General features: G+C 39.3%; 1 protein-coding gene across 1 annotated transcript in view; it reads left to right on the top strand.

Moving 5' to 3' along the window:
* ctnnd2a (catenin (cadherin-associated protein), delta 2a) overlaps positions 1–22,495 on the top strand; it is a 144,067-nt gene that overhangs the window by 84,547 nt on the left and 37,025 nt on the right. Inside the window, exons 11-14 of the mRNA XM_080489850.1 lie at positions 7,223–7,340; positions 10,642–10,824; positions 14,563–14,736; positions 17,098–17,248. Coding sequence (XP_080345976.1) covers positions 7,223–7,340; positions 10,642–10,824; positions 14,563–14,736; positions 17,098–17,248 — 626 coding nt within the window. The remainder of the gene's footprint in view (positions 1–7,222; positions 7,341–10,641; positions 10,825–14,562; positions 14,737–17,097; positions 17,249–22,495) is intronic.

Raw genomic sequence — 22,495 nt, 5'->3', positions numbered from 1 at the left:
TTTATGATGATGCATGAGGGCCAGTCATTGTTGAAAGCTGTAAATCACCTTTGAGGCTATAAGCCATCACTATACATACATTGTTGATTTCCGAGTTCAAACAACACTTTTGTGCGAGCATACTGTGAGATATATGCAAAACAAAAGAAGGCAATTCAATTGTTTTGTTTGATATTTTCTCCCACAGTCCAAAGACATGCATTTGAGGTCAATTGTCCAGTGTGAGTGTGTTCAGACTGTTTTTACGCCTTCACCCATAGCCAGCTGTGATCAGTTCTCGCCCTCTGAATTGGATAGTTTTATGGAAGATGGATGAATGGAAATTCATTGTGCAGTAGGGATTTGTTTTCAGTCTGAAGGTTTCAAAGTAGAAACATTTGAGAGGTTATTAGGCAGGGTGATAACTGGATAAACGAACTGGGGTCAGATAAATGGGGGACGGCAGCCATGAAACACCCCTTGTAGGTTAAATTCAGTAAAGCAACGGCAAAACAAAAGGGCATTATGCAACTTCCAAGTTGTTCTAATTCTACTGTGGCCTTATTCACTTTGTGGAAAATATATGTATTTAATTCTTCCTTTAATGCCTCCATTAGACAAGGACGTTAGAGAAATATTAAGATATATGTGAAATAGTTGCCAAAAGCACCCACAGTCAAGCAAAGGCCATTATATTTAACCGTTGACTGAAGTGTTAAGTTGGAATAATAAGATATAATGATTTGGTGGTGTTGTTGGGGGTTTTTTGCACTTTTTTTTTGGTTGAATTCAGTACAATAACCAAAAGTATCTGCTTAAAGTGATGATCTCTGCATCCACGTATACATTTTAGTCTTTATTCACTCTAATGAAACAGTGTTTTATGTGAACTAAAGTCAATTAAAAATCTCTCACCTCGCCCCGCCATTCCCCTCCTGTGTGCGTTCCAAAGTAAGATTCATATTGGTGCCTTCCTCTGCTTCCTTTGCTCTTAATGATTTTTGGCCTGGCAGCACTCAATTTTTTTTTTCCTAATTTGTTTTTAATTTGTTTCACAGAAAACAGACTCCTGCCACAGCACTGCCACATTTCTCTCAGTGAATCCTCCCTAAATTTCCCATGAGAGTCGGCTAAAAGCTGTGTATTACACTTAATGAAGATAGAAATTACTGAATAATACACTTTAATGGAAATGTTACTATTATTCACAGTTGTGAACAATGAATTTTTGAAAACATTTCAAGCTTGGTTGTCCAAACTGGCACGTCTCTCTTACTGCAGCAAAAAAAACAAAACACCAAGCATTAACTCTCTACAGGATGTATAATCAGGTTCTGTTTCTTTTTGTTCCATAGGTAATTATTTAATGAGGCGGGCTAATGAGTTGAGTTGAATTAATGGGGAATTGCATCAGATAGGTTGAAGTGTGAGCCTGTAATGGACCCATTAAACAGTAGCGATTACCAGGTAAATTTAAAGGCTTTCACAGTCACCATCATTCTCACACACACACCTAAAACACCACCAACTGTTATCAGAGTAGAGTTTATGTATTCACACATTTGTTAAAGATGGCACTTGTGTGCTCAATTATTGTTATTTTTTCAGTAATCCTTTTGACATGCTCTCTCGCTAGTGATAACTACATTCACAGATTACGTTATCACAATTTATGACTCCCTTACATTGGTGTTGGAAAGCTGACTCAAACCAGAAGGTCAGCATTGTGTGAATATCTTAATATTCTTTAAAAAAACACTTAACACCTAAATGGCAGAAACAGGAGCATTGATGTGTTACATAAAGGTACAATTTGTCATACAGTCTCACACAACCATGAGACTAACAAGCCCATGTGCACATAAATGGTGGACACACAAATACAGGCAGGCATACCCAAAGTATAATGCCTCTGAATATCACTGTTCTTGTGTACAATAAGGCTCTCGTGAAAAATGGAAGCAAAGATTTGACTTATATAACTCCGTAAGTGAAGGTAAAAAGTACAGGTTTGGAGATGCACATAAGTGAATGCACATGTGCACACCTTCGCATAATTATTGCTATTGGAATACTATGTTTTTCAGTGTCAGCTTAGTCAGTAATAATCATAAATCACAATTCAACTTAATTGAAATCATTTTAAAAAGTTAATAACCTGGACCTTAGATAAAACACAGTGAATTCAATTTCCAACATCTACATATAGAAAGTCTCCACTTTCTACCATTATTGACGTAACTGGATCACTCCAGCTTTGGTATTGATAATTGTTATCACCGGCGATTTTGATCCTTTCACTGTAACTCTAAATTACCCGAGTAGAGATTAAAGGAAATAACGAGGAAGTCTGAAGTCATTCAGAAAGAAAAAGTGAGATATTAGTTCTTTAATTTAGGAAATGAAAGTAAAAGGTTGTCATACAAATAAATACTGAAGTACAGATATGATAACTCTACTGAGCACAGTAGCACAAAGTAGAAATGTTTCATTACTTGCTACCTCAGACACAAGCTATTTAACATTGTCTGCATGTTAAAAGTGGGATACAGATCAAAATGATTCATTTCTTGAGAGTTTGATGTAAAAAAAATAAATCATAAAAGATGTAACCAACCCGGTATCAAGCTAAATATTTTGACAGTACAACAGCCTTTTTTTAAACTCTCCTATAGTATCTAATGAACTTGTATATTTTAGATTTAACTGAGTGATATGCGTCATCCTGAACCTTTCACATTGCATCTATAAAAACAACCCAGCCTTGATGGCTTTATGCCATTCTATATCTAGCTAAGTTAAGCTTAGTTAAGAATTTATATTATTCTATATTTTTTGTACTAAATCTTGGCAGGAGTTTTACTTACTCTTTTTACCATTTCTATATCACGTTAAGGTTGGTTAAGAGTTTATATTATCTCATATCAGGAGTCTAATTCTTTTTGCCACTTCTATAGTTAGTTAGGTTAAGGTGAATTACCTTTTTTTCTGTAACTCATCTTTGTTATCCTCTGTGTGCTGCTCCTCTTCTGTTAAGCTGCTGCAACTCAAATTTCCCTGACGGAGTCATCCCAAGAGATTAATAAAGCAAAGTCTAAGTCTAAAATCTAAAGTCTAAGTCTAAAGTCTTGTGTGCAGATTTAGTGCATTTTATTTCAAACATGGGAAATAGGAGCTAGTAAAATGTGTTTGTTTTCTCTTCTAATGACCTTTAATATGATAAAACTTTTTGAGGGGACATGAACCATCCCAGAGTTTTGTCCTTCAAAGAGGAACACATTTCGCACGCTTTAGCACAGGCATTTATTTGTGAAGCAGTTTTCAGAGTATGTTAGGAATATGTTAAATTGTGGGCCACTTTAATCTTTGAAGTTATATCAGGTAGCTTTTGAAATAATAAAACCCACATTATTAATCTTAGCGGGCTTTCATGTCATTCCTCATGTTGGAATATGCACTATATGTGCAAGCAAGCATCCGGAGTTAGTGAAAAACAGATAAAGAAAAACAATCTCAGCAGTCCATATGTCAGTAGAAGTTAGCAAGGCTGAACGTTGAAGCAGTAAATATTTCCCATTCTCTCGCTTTCTTTCTCACCCACTCATCTCCTGTCTGCAGTGCTTAAACATTAGCCAAGGTGAAGTGTCTTCAATGTTCTGTTGTTTTATATCGACTCAGCCGAGAATTGTGTCTCTGCTAAGCGGCGTTTCCATCTTGCTCTTGTTTGCCCATTAGCATTCAAAGCGGGTGAAAATGACTTGACCTTCTCTTGGAAGCGGAGAGCCGTGAACGTGAAGTTTTAATTGAGTTCTTGTGTCTTCCCCCTTCTCTCTTTTCTCTCTTTCTCATCAGTACAATTTATGTGTGACCTCGTCTCATAGAGTGCTAAAACAGCTGTGATCACTTTATTATGCCACTGTGATGGATGAACTTATCCATTCATACACTCACATTGTCTCCTTGTTCGTGGCACAATTGTCTCTCTAATCTGTTTTCTGGCGTTTCAACTTTCAATAACAATCCTAAACTCTTGTTACCAAACTTTGAAAATAGGTTTCCTTATTCTTTTGATTGCTGGCTTTGTTTTGATAACTGTCAGCCCCCACACACCTCCAGTAGTGAGCCAGCGTATTGGAAGTTCATTGCAGGATTGTCCTCAGGTAAAAGTTTTTATATGTGAAAACTAGTCAATAAATATGGAGATATAAAGAACATAAAAGTCAAGAATGAGTATGCACGCAGTTGTATTGTAGCTGAAGGCCATAATGTAATGGCTAATGACACTGATATATTTGAGAACTTTGCTTAATGTGTAGCCATTACACTGCAGTCATAGACATTATCTAAATGGAGCCAGATTGGGTCTCTCTGTGATAAATCGGGCAATTCTCTGAGGAAAAGCTGCACGGGCATGAATATGGTGACATTTGAGTACTTGGTGCCAAAGCACAATCAGTTGTTCATGGTCAATCCCATTTTAGCACTCCAGTATGATCACCTGTGGATATACTGAAGTAAACACCCTTTACAACATCTTTCTCCTCCATTCTTTTTTTTCCTAAAAGACTACACTGTCTTCCTTCTTTGCTTCTGCTAAATAGTATGCCGAGGATATGCTTGAAATGGTTGTGAGACTACATGTCCTCATCTGTCCTTTGGGATTTTACACGCAGGCACACACTTATGCTACACTACACTTGTTCTGGCTCTGGCAGAGATTTCCCGAAAGGCTGTCTAAAACTTGACACAGACACGCTGTACATGAGGAACATCACATGGTTTTATGTGTTGGTGGACGCTCGTGTTGAGCAGTGGATTGACTAAACAAAGTTATTCCATAATTATTGGAGAATGGATGCACTTTCTTAGAAATAACTATGACGGTGAAGTTTGAAATTGGGTGGTTTAGTGGATTACCCAGAAATTGTGATAAAGTGCAAGTTTTACCTCCAGTCGTTGTGATTGGGTAATTGTTTGCCTGGTTCTGGTGACTGTTTTAGGATATATGGTATGGTAAATAGCAGACTTCAGACTGTCAACTGCATTTATTAGGTTTTTTTTGTTATCGGAACAAAGGATAAATTACTATCATATCTCTCCTCGTATGCAAAGACTTCTTCAGCTTTTCAATCAATTGAAATGAGAAATTCCGCCTATCACATTTCTTCTCGTTTCTTCACATATTGTGAATCTGTGAGTCATGTTAAGCTTAGCCTCTCAGTTGTACAGTTTTTGCAGACTCACGCCTCAACTCCTAAATGAGACGAATATTAGTAGGCGAATTTATGTTTTTTTTTTGAGTATGACCAGTTGAAAACTTAAAAATAAAATTAAAATAGCTGCCTGAAGAAAAAGAAAACTGTAATGTTGCTAACTTGTATCAAAAGATTTCAACAGAAGGACGTCAGATACTTTTAAGTGAAGCATCATCTCCAAGTCAGTAGTGTTACAGGTGCAACAGGGCAAGGCCGAAAGTGCCAGAATTACTCACGTTACTTAGTTTTGCTTGAAAAGTACAGATTCAACTTCTTCACAGAAATAAAATTAAAAAAGCACAGATGCTGTTTATGTACTCATAGCAGTGATACCATATGGTGTAATAACGTGAAATAACAAGATTTAATACGTGTTCATTTCACTTTCAACTTTTTTAAATACATTTTTTTCAACTATTAAGTTGAATTTCAAGTTCTTTACTTTCACAACAACTCGGCATAGTAAATTGGGGCAGGAACATTTCCCATAATGTTGTGATCAACAACACCGTGAATAAACAGTATGACTATTTAGCTTTTGTATTAATCAATACAAAATAGAAGAATAAGTGAAATTATCCACGGCTATTTATATCAAAATGTGTTACAACACTAAATAACCTGGTTGATTTTATGTAAAAAACTATGAATGTAATCAGAATTTAACATTTATTTATTCAAGTTGGGAGTCTTGATATGCAGTCATTACTGAAGTAACTTGATGACTTGCAAATAGCTCTGACGCTCATCCAACATTTCTTCACCTTCAGTATTGATCACTGTTACAGTCATCTGCTTTGATCTCTTCACTATAACTCACACGTAGATGTTACAAACATAAGCCACTTTAAAGATTGTAAGCAGTAGAAGGTACGTTCAAATGTAAACACCTTTACACTCTCTATAGACTTTAAAAGATCAAGTATGTAACCAGCACACGTCAGTAAAGCCCATTTATTACCCATCAATCTCCACAGTTGGTAACAACAATGTCTTTTGAGGTTGGCAGCCCTGCTTTGGTTTTTATAAAGACATTTTTAGATGTATTTTTCTGATCTGCTGGTGCATTAATCAGTGGAGTAAAGAATGTCGTTGCCATAATATTTGCATTACAGTGTATCCTGTTAAGTGACACTAAAGCATGGAGCTCATCTTTCCATTGTGTTGCTGAGTTGATTAAAAAAAATAAAGTATAGTTTTTATCAAGGCAAAGTTTCTTTGTAGTTTCCTGTCAGCTTTTCTTCAAGATGCTCTGTATGGACGGAGCTCCAGCAGGATTGTATAAATGAGAGAATCGTTTTAAATTGAACACATACTTTACACCGCAGCTCCATCCTTGCTTTATTGACACAGACAAATGAATCACTGTCTGGGACTGAGTGTTTCTGTATCACAGGCAGCTTCACGTTGATACCCAAACAAATCCAACCTCACACCGCCCACCTGTACTTTCCGTTCAATCAAATTTCAATTCATTATTTCCGTGCATCATATTGGCAAAGCTGCCGATAATAAACGGGACAATGGTGTCATTATCAAAGCAGCGTTGGTGTGAGTGTTGGCTGTTAAGTTCAGGCACCAACTGTCTGACTAAAGCAGCTTTTTTTCTTTCTCCCTCGCTTCTTTTTTTTTTGGACTCAAGTCAAGTGCTTTAAATTGAAGTGAGCCTTCAGGGCATAGATTGAGATGTATCCAGAATTTTAATGCTCCCTGTTCAATTGTTTGGTTGAGGGAGAGCTGCCAGGTTTACCCGGTATCTGTTTTTCTGTCTCTTTTTGCCTCTGACTTTGTCTTCTCACACCTCTGATTACCACTGTCTTTTTTTTCTTCTTTCATCTGTCTTCCTGTTTTATCTTCCCCCCCCTTCAACAAGCTCTCTTTCTTCCCCTATTTGTTGTACTCTTTCTGATTGGCAACCATACAGACATGCACACTTTCCGACCACTGATCTTTTTTTTTTTTCTTCTCCTTCTGGGTGTGTGTTGCAGGAATGTAAGCTCAGCAGGTGAGGAGGCGAGACGAAGGATGAGGGAGTGTGACGGCCTGACGGATGCTCTCCTCTACGTTATCCAGACCTCCCTGGGCAGCAGCGAGATCGACAGCAAGGTGTGCACTCGCGTGACTCTGAACATCTCGACGTTTAAACGTTAAATTCGTATTTTCAACATGAAATTGGTCCGCAGGAGAGCAAAGTGTTGCATAGTCTCATTTTGTCAGAAGAAAACACTTCTTGTGTTTTCCAGAAAATACAGGTGGGGAACCGTTTCACTGTCGACAGTCACAAGGACGATTTTAGTTTTCTAGGAGCGTTCACCTCGTCAACTCTTGTTATTTAGGGCAAATTAAATCTGTCACGGTGTTGAAGTATATCTCGGTACCGGTTTAGCTCTGCCAGTTGTCAGAGTCGAGTGGGTTTATGTTCACTCTGCATGTTTCCATGCGAGGACGTGTTCAGTTCATGTTGGTGTGCATACGGGTTCATGTCGCAGCACGCGTGGGTCAGTCAATACTACATAAACAGCGCTGTGGATGGCTGACTTCTCAAGGTCTCCCTGTCTCCCAGCGTTTCTAAATGGCCGCCCTTAATCACTGTTTAACTGCCCACCCCTTCTCCACCTGAGGAGGGCTGCTGTCGCCACATTAACAAAGACTGACTTACATCCACAAACCACCAAATGGTCACTGTTGGATTAGTGATTCACATTAGCCATGTGCTTGCTCTGTGGTGTGTTTTCCCTGCTTTGGCCAGACCGTTTTCTCCTCTGCTCATCTGGTTGTTAATTCTGCACATTATTTCATGGATCATTAGAAATGAGCCGTTACAAGATAGAGCTCAATCATTCATCAACATGTAATTAATCTCCAGTCGTGCCAATTTTGGGATATTTTATGTGGCTTGTTTGTAAAATTTTGCATTCCAGAGATTGATCTTAATCATAAATGGCAGGGGAGATTGTCAAGAATCACAAGCTGAGTCTGTTCAAGTAATAATACAACTGATTATCTACCAGTTCCAGCCTCATCCAATGTACTTTAAGAATCACTTCTGTCTTTGTCAGCGCCCATATAAAGACATTCCCACTATGGATACGTCAGGACAGGTGTTTTGATCATCGTTACGGTTTTATCTCTCCATTCTGCCTTGTTTCCTTGTTCACAACTCCAGCCAGAAGTATATATAAGATCTGAGGCATTGCTGCAGTTCTCACTGTGGCATTTTTTAAAAGTCTAAACAAAATCTACAGTTGACTAATGTGGACTCAGAAAGTCAGTAGATTAAAGTAAGGAGCATTTAATAAAGTTTCTCGGTATAGAATAGCACATTGCCATTCCCTGAAAAAGTACAGCAAATAAACTTGCTAGTGCAAAAACTCAATAGACTAAGCACATTGTTAAACACACAGAACTAACATGGAACAAAGGATTGTTACAAGTTGGAGTTGAACAGTGTATATTAAGTGCTGCTGTTACTATAGGACCATTAGTGGATATACAGCATGCAGCTTGAAAAGCCGCTCAAGGTCATGCAGGCAATATACTGAACAACACACAAAAAGAAAGGATGTTTGTGTTTGGTAGATTGTTTCTTTGATGTAACAACGTCATACCATTAGAAAGGCTGATTTCCCTTTGAAATCGTGCCACATTTGTGGGATGAACAACAGATCTGTGTGTGACTGCATCCATTATTACATCTAGATAAACAAGACATATTGGCGTTTTAACGATTGTATTCCGTAAGCTTCAGCAGGATGTAGAAGAACCATACACAGCTACACGTACCTGGCACCGCCTCCTCATCGAGGTCACCAGTCTGCTCACACACTGTTGTGGGATGGCATCCTATTCTTTAAACGGTATGTGTCCAGAGTCAGACAATGTGGTTGTGCTGCTCACTCTGGCATGAAGAGCGCGCCCAAGCTGCTGCTATGACAGGTTGAATTCAGAAGAGGGGGGGGGCACACCATCCTCTCCGCTCCCAAAATTCTGGTGGTATTTTCTGATAAGCCCCGCTCTGTGAACACGAGTGTTGTAATCTTGGAAGTATAGAGTTTGGTCTCAGACTGTGGAGATGTGGGATTGCCGCTGGTTTGAGAATCTCATCTTGATATCTCTCTGCCTTGAGAAGTGGCAATCAGACACCTGATTTTTAGCACCTTGAGGTCCTGAAGGTCAAAATAAGGTTCAATTGCACAGAAAATATGTTTGGCCTTGATAAAAAACATTTGGAAAATCTTGGACGCATCCCAAATCGCTCTGATGCTCATCCAACAAATGCACGTTCCTCACAAATGTTGTAACTTTAAAAAGAAAATATTTTTTGCCAAGAAACATTGTTACAACCAAGAAATAATCGATCAAACACACTGCCTAGTTCATATTCTTGAGTGTTTAAGTGTTTTCTTCAGAAACACTTTGACTGACCAACGCCGCTGACCTTCCAGTGGCAAACAGAAGTACCACAAAATCATTTAAATCCAATATCAAGCCGCCTTTATACTCCCTGAACTTATAGCCACAGAAAGAAAATCTACTATAAGCATGAAATAACAGATCGAAATATGAAATGTCATGGCAAATTGTAAATAAAACGTAACTTCTCCGACATCTCTTCATAATAGCATGTGAATAGAATTTCAGACATGAGTGCAGCTCACTGGAGTGAGACGTTGTTTTGTTTGTTGCGTCTCTTGAGGCTGTTCAATTACACTCCTTAGTTGTTTTTTGTGTAAAGCAATGGTCAGACTGAGAGAAGATTGATGATTTGTCTTTGTTAATTTCCACTCCGTTGACTCGATATCTCCCCCGTTCTCACACTACACACAATCAGTCAAGGTGCACGCTTAGGAATAGACACCACACACTGTAAGGCATTAGTTAGCGCTCGTGCAGTCACACACATACTCACATATTCTCTGCCTGCTGGGTTCAACTTGAAATTCTGTGTTTAATGGGGTGTGATGCAATATATTGGGTTTGTCATTTTTCCTCATTTACCTGAGTTTCTTCTAATCTCATTTCAAAGTCGGAGCTAACAAATTCAGTGGCATATTACCTGTAAGATTATCATTGTTATTTCCTTTCTCTCTCTCTCTCTCTCTCTCTCTCTCTTTTCTCTCACTCTCTCTCTCTCTCTCTGTCGCTCTCCATCTGTCTGGTTCACGGGTGCAGACAGAAGTGAAAGTGTGAGAGTGGGCGTTTTTCTTTTTATTGGCATGCTTTGACTGTGAGCTTGCAAGCACAATGTTTCCTTGAATAGCATCAAATGCAAATGTGCCATCTGAACTTGACTAATAATTTTTTTACAAGTTTTATTTTTTTTTATATATTTTTGTAATTGTAATTCTATTTTACTAACCCCATCATCCTCATGCCTCATTTCATTTATCATCTCTCTCATGTGCAGACTGTAGAGAACTGTGTCTGCATCCTGAGAAACCTGTCCTACCGGCTGGCTGCCGAGACGTCCCACGGACAGCAGGGGGGGTTGGAGGAGCTGGATGGGTTGCTTTGTGACGCTAATGGCCGTGATGGAGAGAGCTCTGGCTGCTGGGGCAAGAAGAAGAAGAAAAAGAAGGGAGCAGACCAGGTAAGGACTAGGGTGATGAGGGATGGTGTGAATGAGACTTGAAGACAGCATTACCTCTAAAAACAGATTTGACAAGGCCATGGTAATGTTACAAGTGAGATAAGCACTGCTTTTTGAAAGTGTACTCACTGAGTCGATGATTTGATGATGGTGATGTTGAGTATTGCCTTTTGCACCAATCCAGCATCAATTCAAGTCCTTAGGGACGGAGGCGAGCTGCACTGATCTTTTTTTAGTGACTAAACTGTGTTACTACAGCATACAATGTAAAATGCATGAGAATCGTACATTTCTGCTGCTCATTCCAAGGTCACGGCAAAATATGTGATCTGCGTGCTTGATATGGCACAAGTCTCATGTTTACTGGCCCATTCAGATGCAGTCGCAGTTTCAGAGCATTGCTCAGGGACCCATCTTGGTGACCCATCAGCAGTTCAATACAAACTTCATTGAACTTATAAAGCATACCAGCCCTTATTGCAAAACTATGCACAATCAATAAAGAACCTGTGGCTATAAAATACTGTATAAATCTGTCAAGATGTTACAAACTGCTCACCAAGAATTGATCCATCTGGTTTAATAACACCACTATCTAAAATAAAGGTATTATTTTGTTTTATTTTTAGCCCTGCCAGTGAAAGTCCAAGTTACACATATTCTCAGTTTACTGAGAAAGCTCATGCACACTCTTAATGGGTCCACTTTTTTCTCCACGTTGTAATATGATGCTCAGTCATATTTAACACACCATTCAACTTGGTTAAGATCGGTTTGCTGCAAAAGTACGTAGGTTGATGTATGTAGATGGAAAATGTAAATAAAGATAAATGTTAGGATGAAGTGAGGCATCTGTTGTTGAGGTTGCCTTTCTTTCAACAGAGGTGTGTGGTAAATAAATGGTAATATTCAACCTTGGCCAAAGCTATGCTTTTTTGTTGCTGTAATCACATTACCTTTTTACTTTTTTTTCATTGAAATGTCATGCATCGCTGTTGTAAATGTGTTGTAGTGATGAAGGGATGAAAACAATATTATTTGATAATATCATATATAATATCATATCTTCTGCATAGGTGGCTGACCAGACTTGTCTCATAAAAGTTCCTAGGATATGCCACCATAATATTTTCTTCCGATCTGTTCGGCAACACAAATAAATTACAAATTTAACAGTCATAATAGTATAGAAAGCTTGAAAGTCAATTTCCCATCAGAATAATAAATAAAAGAAACATTCTGTTGTTATAAAGTCTGAAATAATGTGTGACTCATCACTTTTTTCTGAATGTTGACCCTGGGTCTGATAGTCGGTGAGAGACAGACTGGCACAGAGAGACTAAATGTGAGCGGTAAGAGCCAAGACACTGGCCCTCAAAGAGAGACAGACAGGTGGAAGCAGGCAGTTAAGCTGCAGTGTGGTCTCCTTAATAATTTATTAGATTTTACGATAGCAAGGGCAGAGGGCAATATGGGAGCCTGAACTGGACCTAAACATCCCTAATGGATTGCTGAAGCACACACTCAAGTGCAGACCTGCTATCGGGGATATTCTATAGGATTTGGCCTTTGTTATTTGTTCAGCGGTCTCTTGAAAACTCTTGAAGCGAGCTGTACCGCTACAGTGGCTGTTAAAGCTGTAATCTCCTACCACACCTGAGAACTTCACCGAAGATTACAGAGCATGATATCTGGCTATCTGACCTTAAAACTCAAGTGTGAATGTACATCATTGACTTAAAAAGCTGGGTGGCAGTAGCAACTTAACAGGTTCTTTGAGGCAGATTGTGCAGAGCTTAAACTAATACTGCTTCAGTAGTATTAGTGTCTGAAGAGTTTTAAACATGAAGACATAGGTTATACCAATTTCATCCACCTATCACTCACTTTCAATCATTCAGAGGGAATTTAGAATCAGCAATTAGCTTCAAATGCAGATTTCTGAACACTGAGAGAAAACCAGAGAATATCGTTCTCATTCCCATTGTGAGGCGAGAGAACTGACTACTACAGATTTAATGAAAGAAAAGGTGTTTGATTAGTTTCTTCATTCTGATTTGCAGTAGATATTTATTCCCCTGGCAAGCATGCAGACTCCACAGAGAAAGGCCTCTAAGCCGAACCCAGATTCCAACCGGAGAGATTCATATTATGGCAAGCGTGAGGATGGATGGATGGATGGATGGATGGATGGATGGATGGATGGATGGATGGATGGATGGGTAAAGAAATCTATCTGACGGTTGCCTGTGAAATAGTCTTCAGTACAAAAGCATTTGAAAAGGGTTGATATACTTCGCAGTGTACTTTAGAGGATTTCACATAAGCAAATTAATGTTATACGTTTATATTTAGCATGTAGAAAGTCTCCAGGCAACAGTCGGTGTCGTGAATGAGTTGATGCTTCTTGTTGTAGCGCCTGGGCATACTTCAAACTATGAAACGCCTTTGATTTTCATGATCAGAGAATCTATGTAAAGATAAAAACATACACACATACGAACACACACACACCCATACACACACATGCACACACTCCCAGCACCTCTCTGAAGACAAACACTAGCCTAGTTTACCTTGAGACAAGGGGAGGAGAAGAGGCAGCAGAGCGAAACCGAGGAGGTCGATGGGGAGAGGAAAAACTGTGAACGGGAGAGAGGGCGATTGAAATAGAATAGGAAAACATGGAAAGGGAGAACCAAGCAAGCAAGAAAGAGAGAGAGGAATCAAGAGATGTGTAGAGAAAATGAATCAACAGGAGAGAAAAGCAGGGCTCGATATAAATGACAAGCAGGAAAGAATAGAAGGGAAAGAAATATAAATAAGAAGGGCAGAGAAAAGGAGAGGTGGTTGTGGGTTTATGCCGATGTGAAAGAGGTGTGGGCATGTCACTCTACAAAGAGGTTCAAACATCAAGAGTCACCATTGTAGTGGAATAGGAAGGAGGGAAATGAAAGAGAAGCATGCAGCTTTAAGTATAATTCTTAAAGTGAAGTAGGAGGGAAACATTCTCACATAGCCTCTCTCTCGCTCTCTTTAAATCCATCTCTTTCCTCTCTATCTTTTGCCCTTTGTCACTACTCCCCTCCATCATTCTTCTCTTCTGCATAGCAGGCTGACAGGGAATGATTACGTGAGTGCATCTGTGACTTTTTTTAATAGGTCAGGGTGTGCCAGGTGGAGATGTAGTTTGTTTTGAGACCTAACAGTCAGTCATTCTGACACAAAGCAGGTACTCTGACACAAGAATATACAGCCTGCTGAACTTCTGATTCTTACTTTTTTTTTTTTTTTTTTTAACTCTGCAGGTTTATGCAGTCATGGGTTTCTCAAGAATGGTAATACTTTACCTATGAATGTCCTGGACATGGAGCATCATCCTGAAATCAAAGCAAATCTGAGAAAGAGCTCAGAAAGCACATGGAAACAGAATGAACACTGTTGCATCATCCACCTAAAAATTCACTTTTTAGCTGACCTGCAGTGGTGTTACTCAATATTTAAAGTAATGTACAAGTGTAGGGAATAATCGTACAGCAGAATTTGGTTATGATGAAAATCACACCCATTACTTTCAACCACGAGACTATTGAGACCATTTTTTTTGAGTTGTTGTGAAGTTTCCTAAAGTTTTGTCGATATGAGAAAGAAAAAAAAATCGTCTTTGCAACAAAAACAGTTGTCACTGTTTTTTGGCTTTGTGAATAACATTTCCACAATCTGTCTCCTCTTTCTCAGTGGGATGGCGTGGGTCCTTTTCCAGACACGGCAGAGCCCCCTAAAGGGGTTCAGATGTTGTGGCACCCAACCATCGTCAAGCCCTACCTCACCCTGCTGTCTGAATGCTCAAATCCTGACACCCTGGAGGGTGCAGCTGGGGCTCTGCAGAACCTGGCTGCAGGCAGCTGGAAGGTAATCACTTTGTTTAAGATGCTGCAAAAACACCTTTTTCCTTCCTTGACTGGAAACTTTGTATCTCTGCCTCACGCACATTTCAGTCCGGATGACTAAAACTGCAGATGGAAATGTGCAAAGCTTGTCCTTAGCTGGTAACTGAATGCGGAAACACAGTGTACACGAATCTTTTGTCCTGATAGAAAACAGATAATGCCTTATGTGTTTGGACAAATGACGTACGAGGGTATGTTTACTTCAGTATGTGAAGCAATTGTGTGATTATGTTTTTCTGCACCCAGACAGTTAAATCCCTGTATCCCTGCTATCCAATCCCAAAAATGGATTTAGTCCAGAGGCTGGTTTGTCCACTGTTTATGAAAAGGTTATATGCTATAAATAGATTACAGACAAGGGAGGTTAATTTCACCCTTTTAAAATTAGGATTTGAATGGTCCTTGCTGAGGAATGTATTTTCATAGCAGACAATAATCTACTAAAGATTTACAGAGGGGTTAAATATCAAAGACACTACTGCATTGTGGGTGTCTTTTTAATTGAAAAGATAATATATAAATAAAAAGTACCACAAAGCATATGATAAACACCTCACTGTCCCTCAATATACAATCAGCTGAAAAATTGTTGCACCGTTTGCTCTCTCCAGGATCACGCTGCCTTCATATAAAATATTTTGAGCTCAATCTTGTGTTTTTATGTGTTCTATAAAACATAATACTTCTCAATAACAATGCAATTGCTGTCGTAATGCAAAGGTTCCTAATCGCAGCACGCCGTGGAGAGCTGGAGTTCAGCAACAACAGCTGAGTGATGGAAGTAGTCAGGTGCTAAATATATATGAGTCATGTGGGTGTATTGGAGAGTACTGGCGAGGTATGGCCTTGAGGGAGGTTTATATGAGGGTAAAACAAAGAAAGTATGAGGGTATGACCTTGGAATGACCTCAAAAATAATAAAGTTGCAGCAGACATGGTTGCTCGTAAACACAAAAAAAAAAGTTGTTTCTACGATTAAAAATCCACACTAGATCAGATTTGTGACCTGTGCAGTTAACAAAATAAAGAAAATAAATATAAATGAAGATTGACTGATAAACAGAGTGAGCACAGTGTCTCAGCAGAACTGTAGGTGTTTATTAGTTGAGCTTTCATTTCCACAGTACAGAAAGTCAGATTGTTAGAGAGAGATGGAGGAGAAAGGTCTAAAATAAATGAAGGTGGGGATGATCGCATCAGTTAATGCTTAGAAAATCACATTTTCTTTAGGTCCTACATGCATGCATAATTTGCTATCTTTATTTCCCAGTTGGGAAGCTCTGCTAACATTTTCTGAAGAAGCAGCGTTGGATTACTGGCTCTCTCCACAATCAGCTCATCTAGGTCTTGACTAAAACAGACCCGTTTAATATAATTTTTAATTAGTATATGAACTGAAGATGCTGTGGTTAGCACTCACCTTACAGTTAAATCACCCCAGGTTGGGTTCTGGACTCGGTGGCATTTGCACATTCTCTTTGGTCATATGTGGATTTTCTTTGGATTCTTCCCACAAACAAAAGGCGTACATATTAGATAAAGTGACATCTCTGAATTGTGTTATCTGTCCAGGATGTATCACGCCATTTTTCCAGCTGCCGTCTTTAAGAGAGACAAACTGGCATAAGAGATGAACAGATTGACATGAAACATAATGAACTCATTTGAATCTCTAGTAAGGGCCACTCTCCGTTTCAATCCCAAGCTCAGCCTGAGGAGATGAATTATTAGTATGGTAATAACTTGAAGGGTCACTCCTTGCCTATTGATAATCTATTGTTAGGTGCTGTTCGGCTCCTCCCCAGTCTTCTGCAATTCACCCATAAGGTGGCTCTGTTTGAGCTGTCCAGGGTCGAGTGCTCCATTTCAGCACACCTTGATAGTTATTGAGGGAGAGCAGAGTGGTCTCCAAGCTCAGAACTCTTCCCTTTCCTTCATGTAATTCCTCTTCTCACAGTATATCATTTGTGAGTCAGTGTAATGCATCAGACGCTCTGAGATTGCCTCCAAATATCACACATCCCATTCAACCTCGGGTATTGGGCTCTGTATGCCTCTTTTATGTTTTTTCCCAACCACAACCACTTCACTCACAGAAAAAGTAGTTGAGTGTAAATAATCAGCCGATCTGACCACAGTGCTTTCATTAAAGTTCAAGTCTAGGTGGCTCATACGCAAATTCTTACCCAAAGCTCATATTTTTCTGTTACTGTGAAGACAACCGTGATCACAAATGGCACATTGCGACTGTTGAGTTAAGCTGCAAATGTGGTATCATGTGATAGGTTTTTGTGATCCTTGTAAGATTTCTTCCTTCCAACAGTGGTCAGTGTATATTCGGGCTGCAGTCCGTAAGGAGAAAGGCCTTCCCATCCTGGTGGAGTTACTGAGGATAGACAACGACAAAGTGGTGTGTGCCGTTGCCACTGCACTCAGAAATATGGCCCTGGACATCAGGAACAAGGAGCTAATTGGTGAGTATTGATCAAGACTTTACTATGAGCCAATGTTCTGAGAAAGACTGCTCCGGTTGTGGTCAGATCGCTGCGATCCAGGACTGTGGCCTTTTTGTATAGAGATTGCATGTTCTGCCTGTCCGGCCATGGTTCTTCTCCAGGCACTCTGGCTTCCTCTGTCTTCAGGCTACCGTCAACTGGGATAGTCCACAGCTCCCTGTAACCCTAAATAGAATGGAACTTAAGAAATTGAATTGATATTCGATCAAAAAATAGGTAATTATGATTTGGTTTTGGCTGAATTACTGGCATTTTAATCTCCTTCCATTCACATGAACAATGGACACCTGTTTGCACTTTGCAGTAAAAGCTGAGAACTCTCATGGATTCATTCTATCGAAATACGTTCTTTATCATAGCCACCCTACATCCTACTTTGCATCCATCTTCTTTACCACTTTATCTGACTTGCAGTTGTGATGGCTGGAATCGATCACAGCTTATAATTATAACCCGTAATCCTCTCTTGTTTACCTGTTTTAAGCTCTTTGAGCTGCGTTAGCTGAACACAGAACTTTGTTGTCCTTCAAGTGATTAAAACAGTCTCGGATCCACACACCGAGTGAAGGAATTTAACTTAGATTTGAAAGGAGCCCGATTGAAGACAATATAAAATGTCTTTGAATTTAGCCATTCTACAGGGTTATCTATTTAACTAGTATGTTCGGAAATTGTGGTGCAGACTTTGATTTTAAAAGCAATTACTCTATTGCTAATGTGCAGTTGAGAAAGAAAGCAAAGACAAAAGCAGGAGAGTGGCAGAGAGACGCTGTAGCAAAAGAGACTGGCAGATCAAACGCTTGTATTGGGCTTTGAAAAGTACACTGCAGTAATGAGTGTGTCTCAGTCAGCGAGATCGCAGCAGCACATAGAAACCTGTGATCACTGGTTAACCTGGCACATGAAGACATATTGTGTTTGCATGTATCTGAGGGGTTGTGTGTGTTTCTTTCTCTCCTTGAGAAGTTTTTTTGTGAGAGGTTTTTTTTCCCCCCTCTTTATTTGCCTCTTGCTGTGGACATTTCGCCTTAAAAAGATGCCACACATGTCCACATGACTGTATGTGTGACATCATCACTGAATTTCTAGTATCTCTAATAATCTTGGGGTCCTGGGGGAGGCTCAGTGGTTTCCATAGCAACTCTGCTCCCTTCAGTTTCAGGAAGGGGCTTCTCGAGCCGCTCTGGGTTTTGCAAAGTGTTGTAAGAACAATGAGAGATGCCACTAGCAAAGCTTAAAATGCCTCCTGCTGCGATGGCCTTTTTGTTGTTTCTTATTTTCTTCAATATGACTGAAATTGTACCAGCAAATCAAATAAGTGGTGTAAAATCCTGACAGCTAAATTTGTTTTCTTCTCTTAGAATTGTATGCTTTTGTCCTTCCCTGCTCTCAACGTCTAATTTTGCTTTTTGAAATAATCAACAAGTCAAAGGAAATTGGGTCATAACTTGCGTTCAGATCTCATCTGTGCCGTAAGATTGATAACCACACTGAAACACAAGTCATGTCTCAAATGTCAAAAACCACCAGCTCATGAGTTTTAAACAGTAAACATTCTTTTTTGTAAAAAGTTTTGTGTTTACATATCAGCGTTTTGAAAATGATACACGGAAATGGCAGAAACGCTGAAAACGATGTAGTTCTAATGTAGAGCCACTAGTGAGGGCTATTTGTTTTTTGTAATAAAACCACACACACACAAACACATGCTGGCATAGAACATCTTATAAATATTAACAATGGTGAGTCCACGGACATTTGTATGGACAGATGGCAATGTTGGATTGCTATTTCTGGTCAACTATAAAACTACCAAGTCCCAGGAGAATGGACTGGGAGTCATGACACTCTGGAGGCCGCTGTTGTTGTTATTGTCCATTTACTCGCATATGTGCAGAAGAACTATTTCTACGGCCATTGTGTGCATGCACAGCAGCAGTGTTTAATAAAAGTTGCATTTTGCAAGACAGAGTCGTAGCGTTTTTGAAAAATTCCCCCTTGGGAGCCGTTTTCAGAAGCTTCGATCACTGTTGTCCTGTTTATGGGCACCCAAAACCCAGAACGTGTAAACAGGACCTTAGTTAGCAACTAAAATGTTAATGTATGCCAGGAATTGTCAGAGTGTTGGAGGATGAGAAATCAAATCATTTTTTTCATGTCATCAGATTTGAATGACGGCAATTTGGATCCATAGTTAATGAAAGTGTTGTTGTGTTTAACCAAGACTCTATAGCAATTATTGAGAGAGAAAAATACTACTTAGAAAAGGTATAAAATTTCTCCTGCTGTATCTCCCCACACTTTGAGAATCACCGGCATATGCACAAAGACGAACAACAGCAGACTGTGGGCCTCTAATCCAGGCAATTATGCCAGATGACTGCAAAGGTTAAGACATTCAGTGCAATCCCATCCACCGTGGAAGTTAGGAAAACTGCCAGACGTAAAGTCACTGTAGAAGCAGGTGTTGCTGGTTATGCTGAGTGCTAAATAAATGTGGTCTGCAGTTTCTGGCCTTTAGGGAAGATTCGTACGTGGAAAGAAAGCGGATATGCAACAGAAAGGGTTTAGAAGATGTAATAAGTGTGATGATAGACGCCATACAGTTCATTTGGGAAGCATGGACTCATTTGAAATCAAAAGAAAAACATTTCCAACATACAGGTGTTTTCCAGTACCTGCGTGTAGTTTGATACGACGTGTTGCTCAGTGTTATCGGTTCAAAAGAGAAATTACAAAGTCAAAAGACATGCTGCTTTTTTCTAGCTTTACATTAAGTCCAACTGAGATGTTTGCTCCTCCATTAAAAAAAACAGTAAGTACTACTTGCATAAACTGGGAGAACAGTGAGGAGCAATTTACATACAGATCTGAATTAATCAGTCATTTAATTTACCATTTGCAGTAAGAGAAATATATGTTTCTTTTTGGAAATCATCACATCACAAAAATGTTCTCCTTTGAAAAATATTATTGGTAATTGTTCCATTTTGACTCTGAATCTTTTGTAGCCATTAGTTTCCTGCGCAGAAGATAATAGGGGGATTTACAGAAAGAGTGGTAGACAGTGTAATGACTTTGCACTTCACAGAGAGAAAGGAAAAAGACAGGCTGAGTGAATTACTTTTAAGTGAAATAATTACTTGCACATTTGAGGGAAAGAAAAGACCACGATTTGTTTGGCATATTTCTTACAACACACGCTTGACTCAATCAGTTGCATTATAAGTTGTTTTAAGCCCTGTGCGTAATTAACTCTCCCTGTGTCTCTGTCTCCTGAGACGTAAGAGACAGACAATAAGACAGGGAGACAATGTGAAGGAGACTAATTGAGATGTAGGCTGAAGATGAAGATTATTACTTGATCCTGTGTAGCTGCCAGACAGGTTCCATGAGAGACGTCAGGAATAATTCAAAGCTCAGTGGTGCAGTGCCAGAAATAATTCTGTAGTGTAGACAGTCATTACATGTTTATTGAATGTAAACTTCACCTCAGCTTACAGATTACTGTGTAACCAGCTGTTTCATTCAATGAGGCAAACCAGGTGTATCAGAGGTGGGACTGCCGATTGCAAACCCCCCCCCCCCCCCCCCAATGCTCCACATGCTGGCAAAAAATGTGGGAATCTCTCTCAAGAGTCAGTGTGTGGTTTGTTCGCTTAGGGCTAACTGTAGAAACCTGGCAGTGATATATGGCAGGCACCGTGGGTGAGGACATGCTCCCCATGAAAATATGACGAGTTCATCCCGAGTTAACAAAACCACAACAGTTCTTAGCTTCACTCGGCTGCATCTGAATGCAAACCTTTTGAATTCTTTACGTTTGATCTCCTAACAGATTCCCATAAATCTATACATCGGAGACTTTTGGCTTTACATTTTTTTTAAGTCATTTAGTTCTTAGACATACTTTTTTAATAGTTGCCTAAAATACATTACCAGGCACAAAAATGTGAACCCTCAAAAAAAGTTGCTTTGAGGATCAACGCTATTAAACGACGCTTGTTCACTCGTTTTTGAGCCAGCATCTTTGGTAACTTCTGCAGTTTTCCCAGTAACTTTCAAACAGATGTCCAATGATTTGGTATGTCATATTTCAGCTCTGTCAGAGCAAATAACTCATTATATTGTAAGATAGTAGGACTCAATAGTGTGTAGGCACTTTTGGTTTTGCTGGAGTAAATTGACAGACAGTGACCTAAACTGATGGAAATAACCCTCACTGTCTGACAACAGTCTCACTGAGAATGACTGTTTGCAGTCATCCACACTCGTTCACAAACTCAGACATCTACAGTCTAGCCTTACCCCTCATGTTCAGTTGATCCACGGCCCTGATTTGCTCCTTTTTTCTGCACTTTGACTGAACTAAAAATATCGCTGTGGTGGAAACCTAACAAAGTAGGTTTTATGAAGTTCTTGTACTGGAGAAGACCTTTAATATTATATTGATGAAAGCAGATTGTGCATCAGGACTATGGTTTTTCTTCTCTGCTTTAACTCAAATTAGTATTTTAAGACTGTTAATTTTATTTAAGGACATAAAGAGGCTTTATTGTTATTGTAGTAAAAAACACAAAAAAGTTTGCTTAGCATTTTCACAAAAAGCAGAAATGTAGCAATATAATAGTATTTAAGATAGCAAAGTAGAAATAACCTATTCAATGACGTAAGTAGATAAAGACTAGTAAATACTAATCAACAAAGAAAGCACCAGATGAATGCAGTGGCATAATACAGCATAAGAGGTTATTGTGCTGCAGTGCAGGTTTATTACAGTTCATATCCTCCCTTTAAAAAGAAAAAAAGAAGAAACTGTATGTTAAGTAGTTTAAGCCTCGAGCGGCTCCAACAGTAACATGCCACAGTAATCCTGTCGCTTCACAGTTGATATTCACTGATGCTATGCAGAATTATGTATCAGTGAGTGGAATCAAACCAGACAAAATGTGGACATGATAGACTCACAGTGAGTCTAATGATCACTGAGGGATGACTGACTGATGACTGCAGAGGTGAAATTATTATCACACAATTTATCACGGCTATCGCTCATGTTGGAATTGATAAAATAAACTCGCACAACTTTGGCATTAACACTCACTGAATTAAGTAAACGGTGAATGGACTTCACGTAAAGAGATTTGTTTCTGCAGTCTCAAAGTGTTTTACCGTGTTCGTCACGCGTACGCTCGCAGAAGCAAT

This window comes from Lipophrys pholis (assembly GCF_963383615.2).
Source record: "Lipophrys pholis genome assembly, chromosome: 20".
NCBI lineage: Eukaryota > Metazoa > Chordata > Actinopteri > Blenniiformes > Blenniidae > Lipophrys > Lipophrys pholis.
The sequence above is the reverse complement of the archived record's forward strand: the minus strand, read 5'-3'. Positions and strand labels throughout refer to the sequence as shown.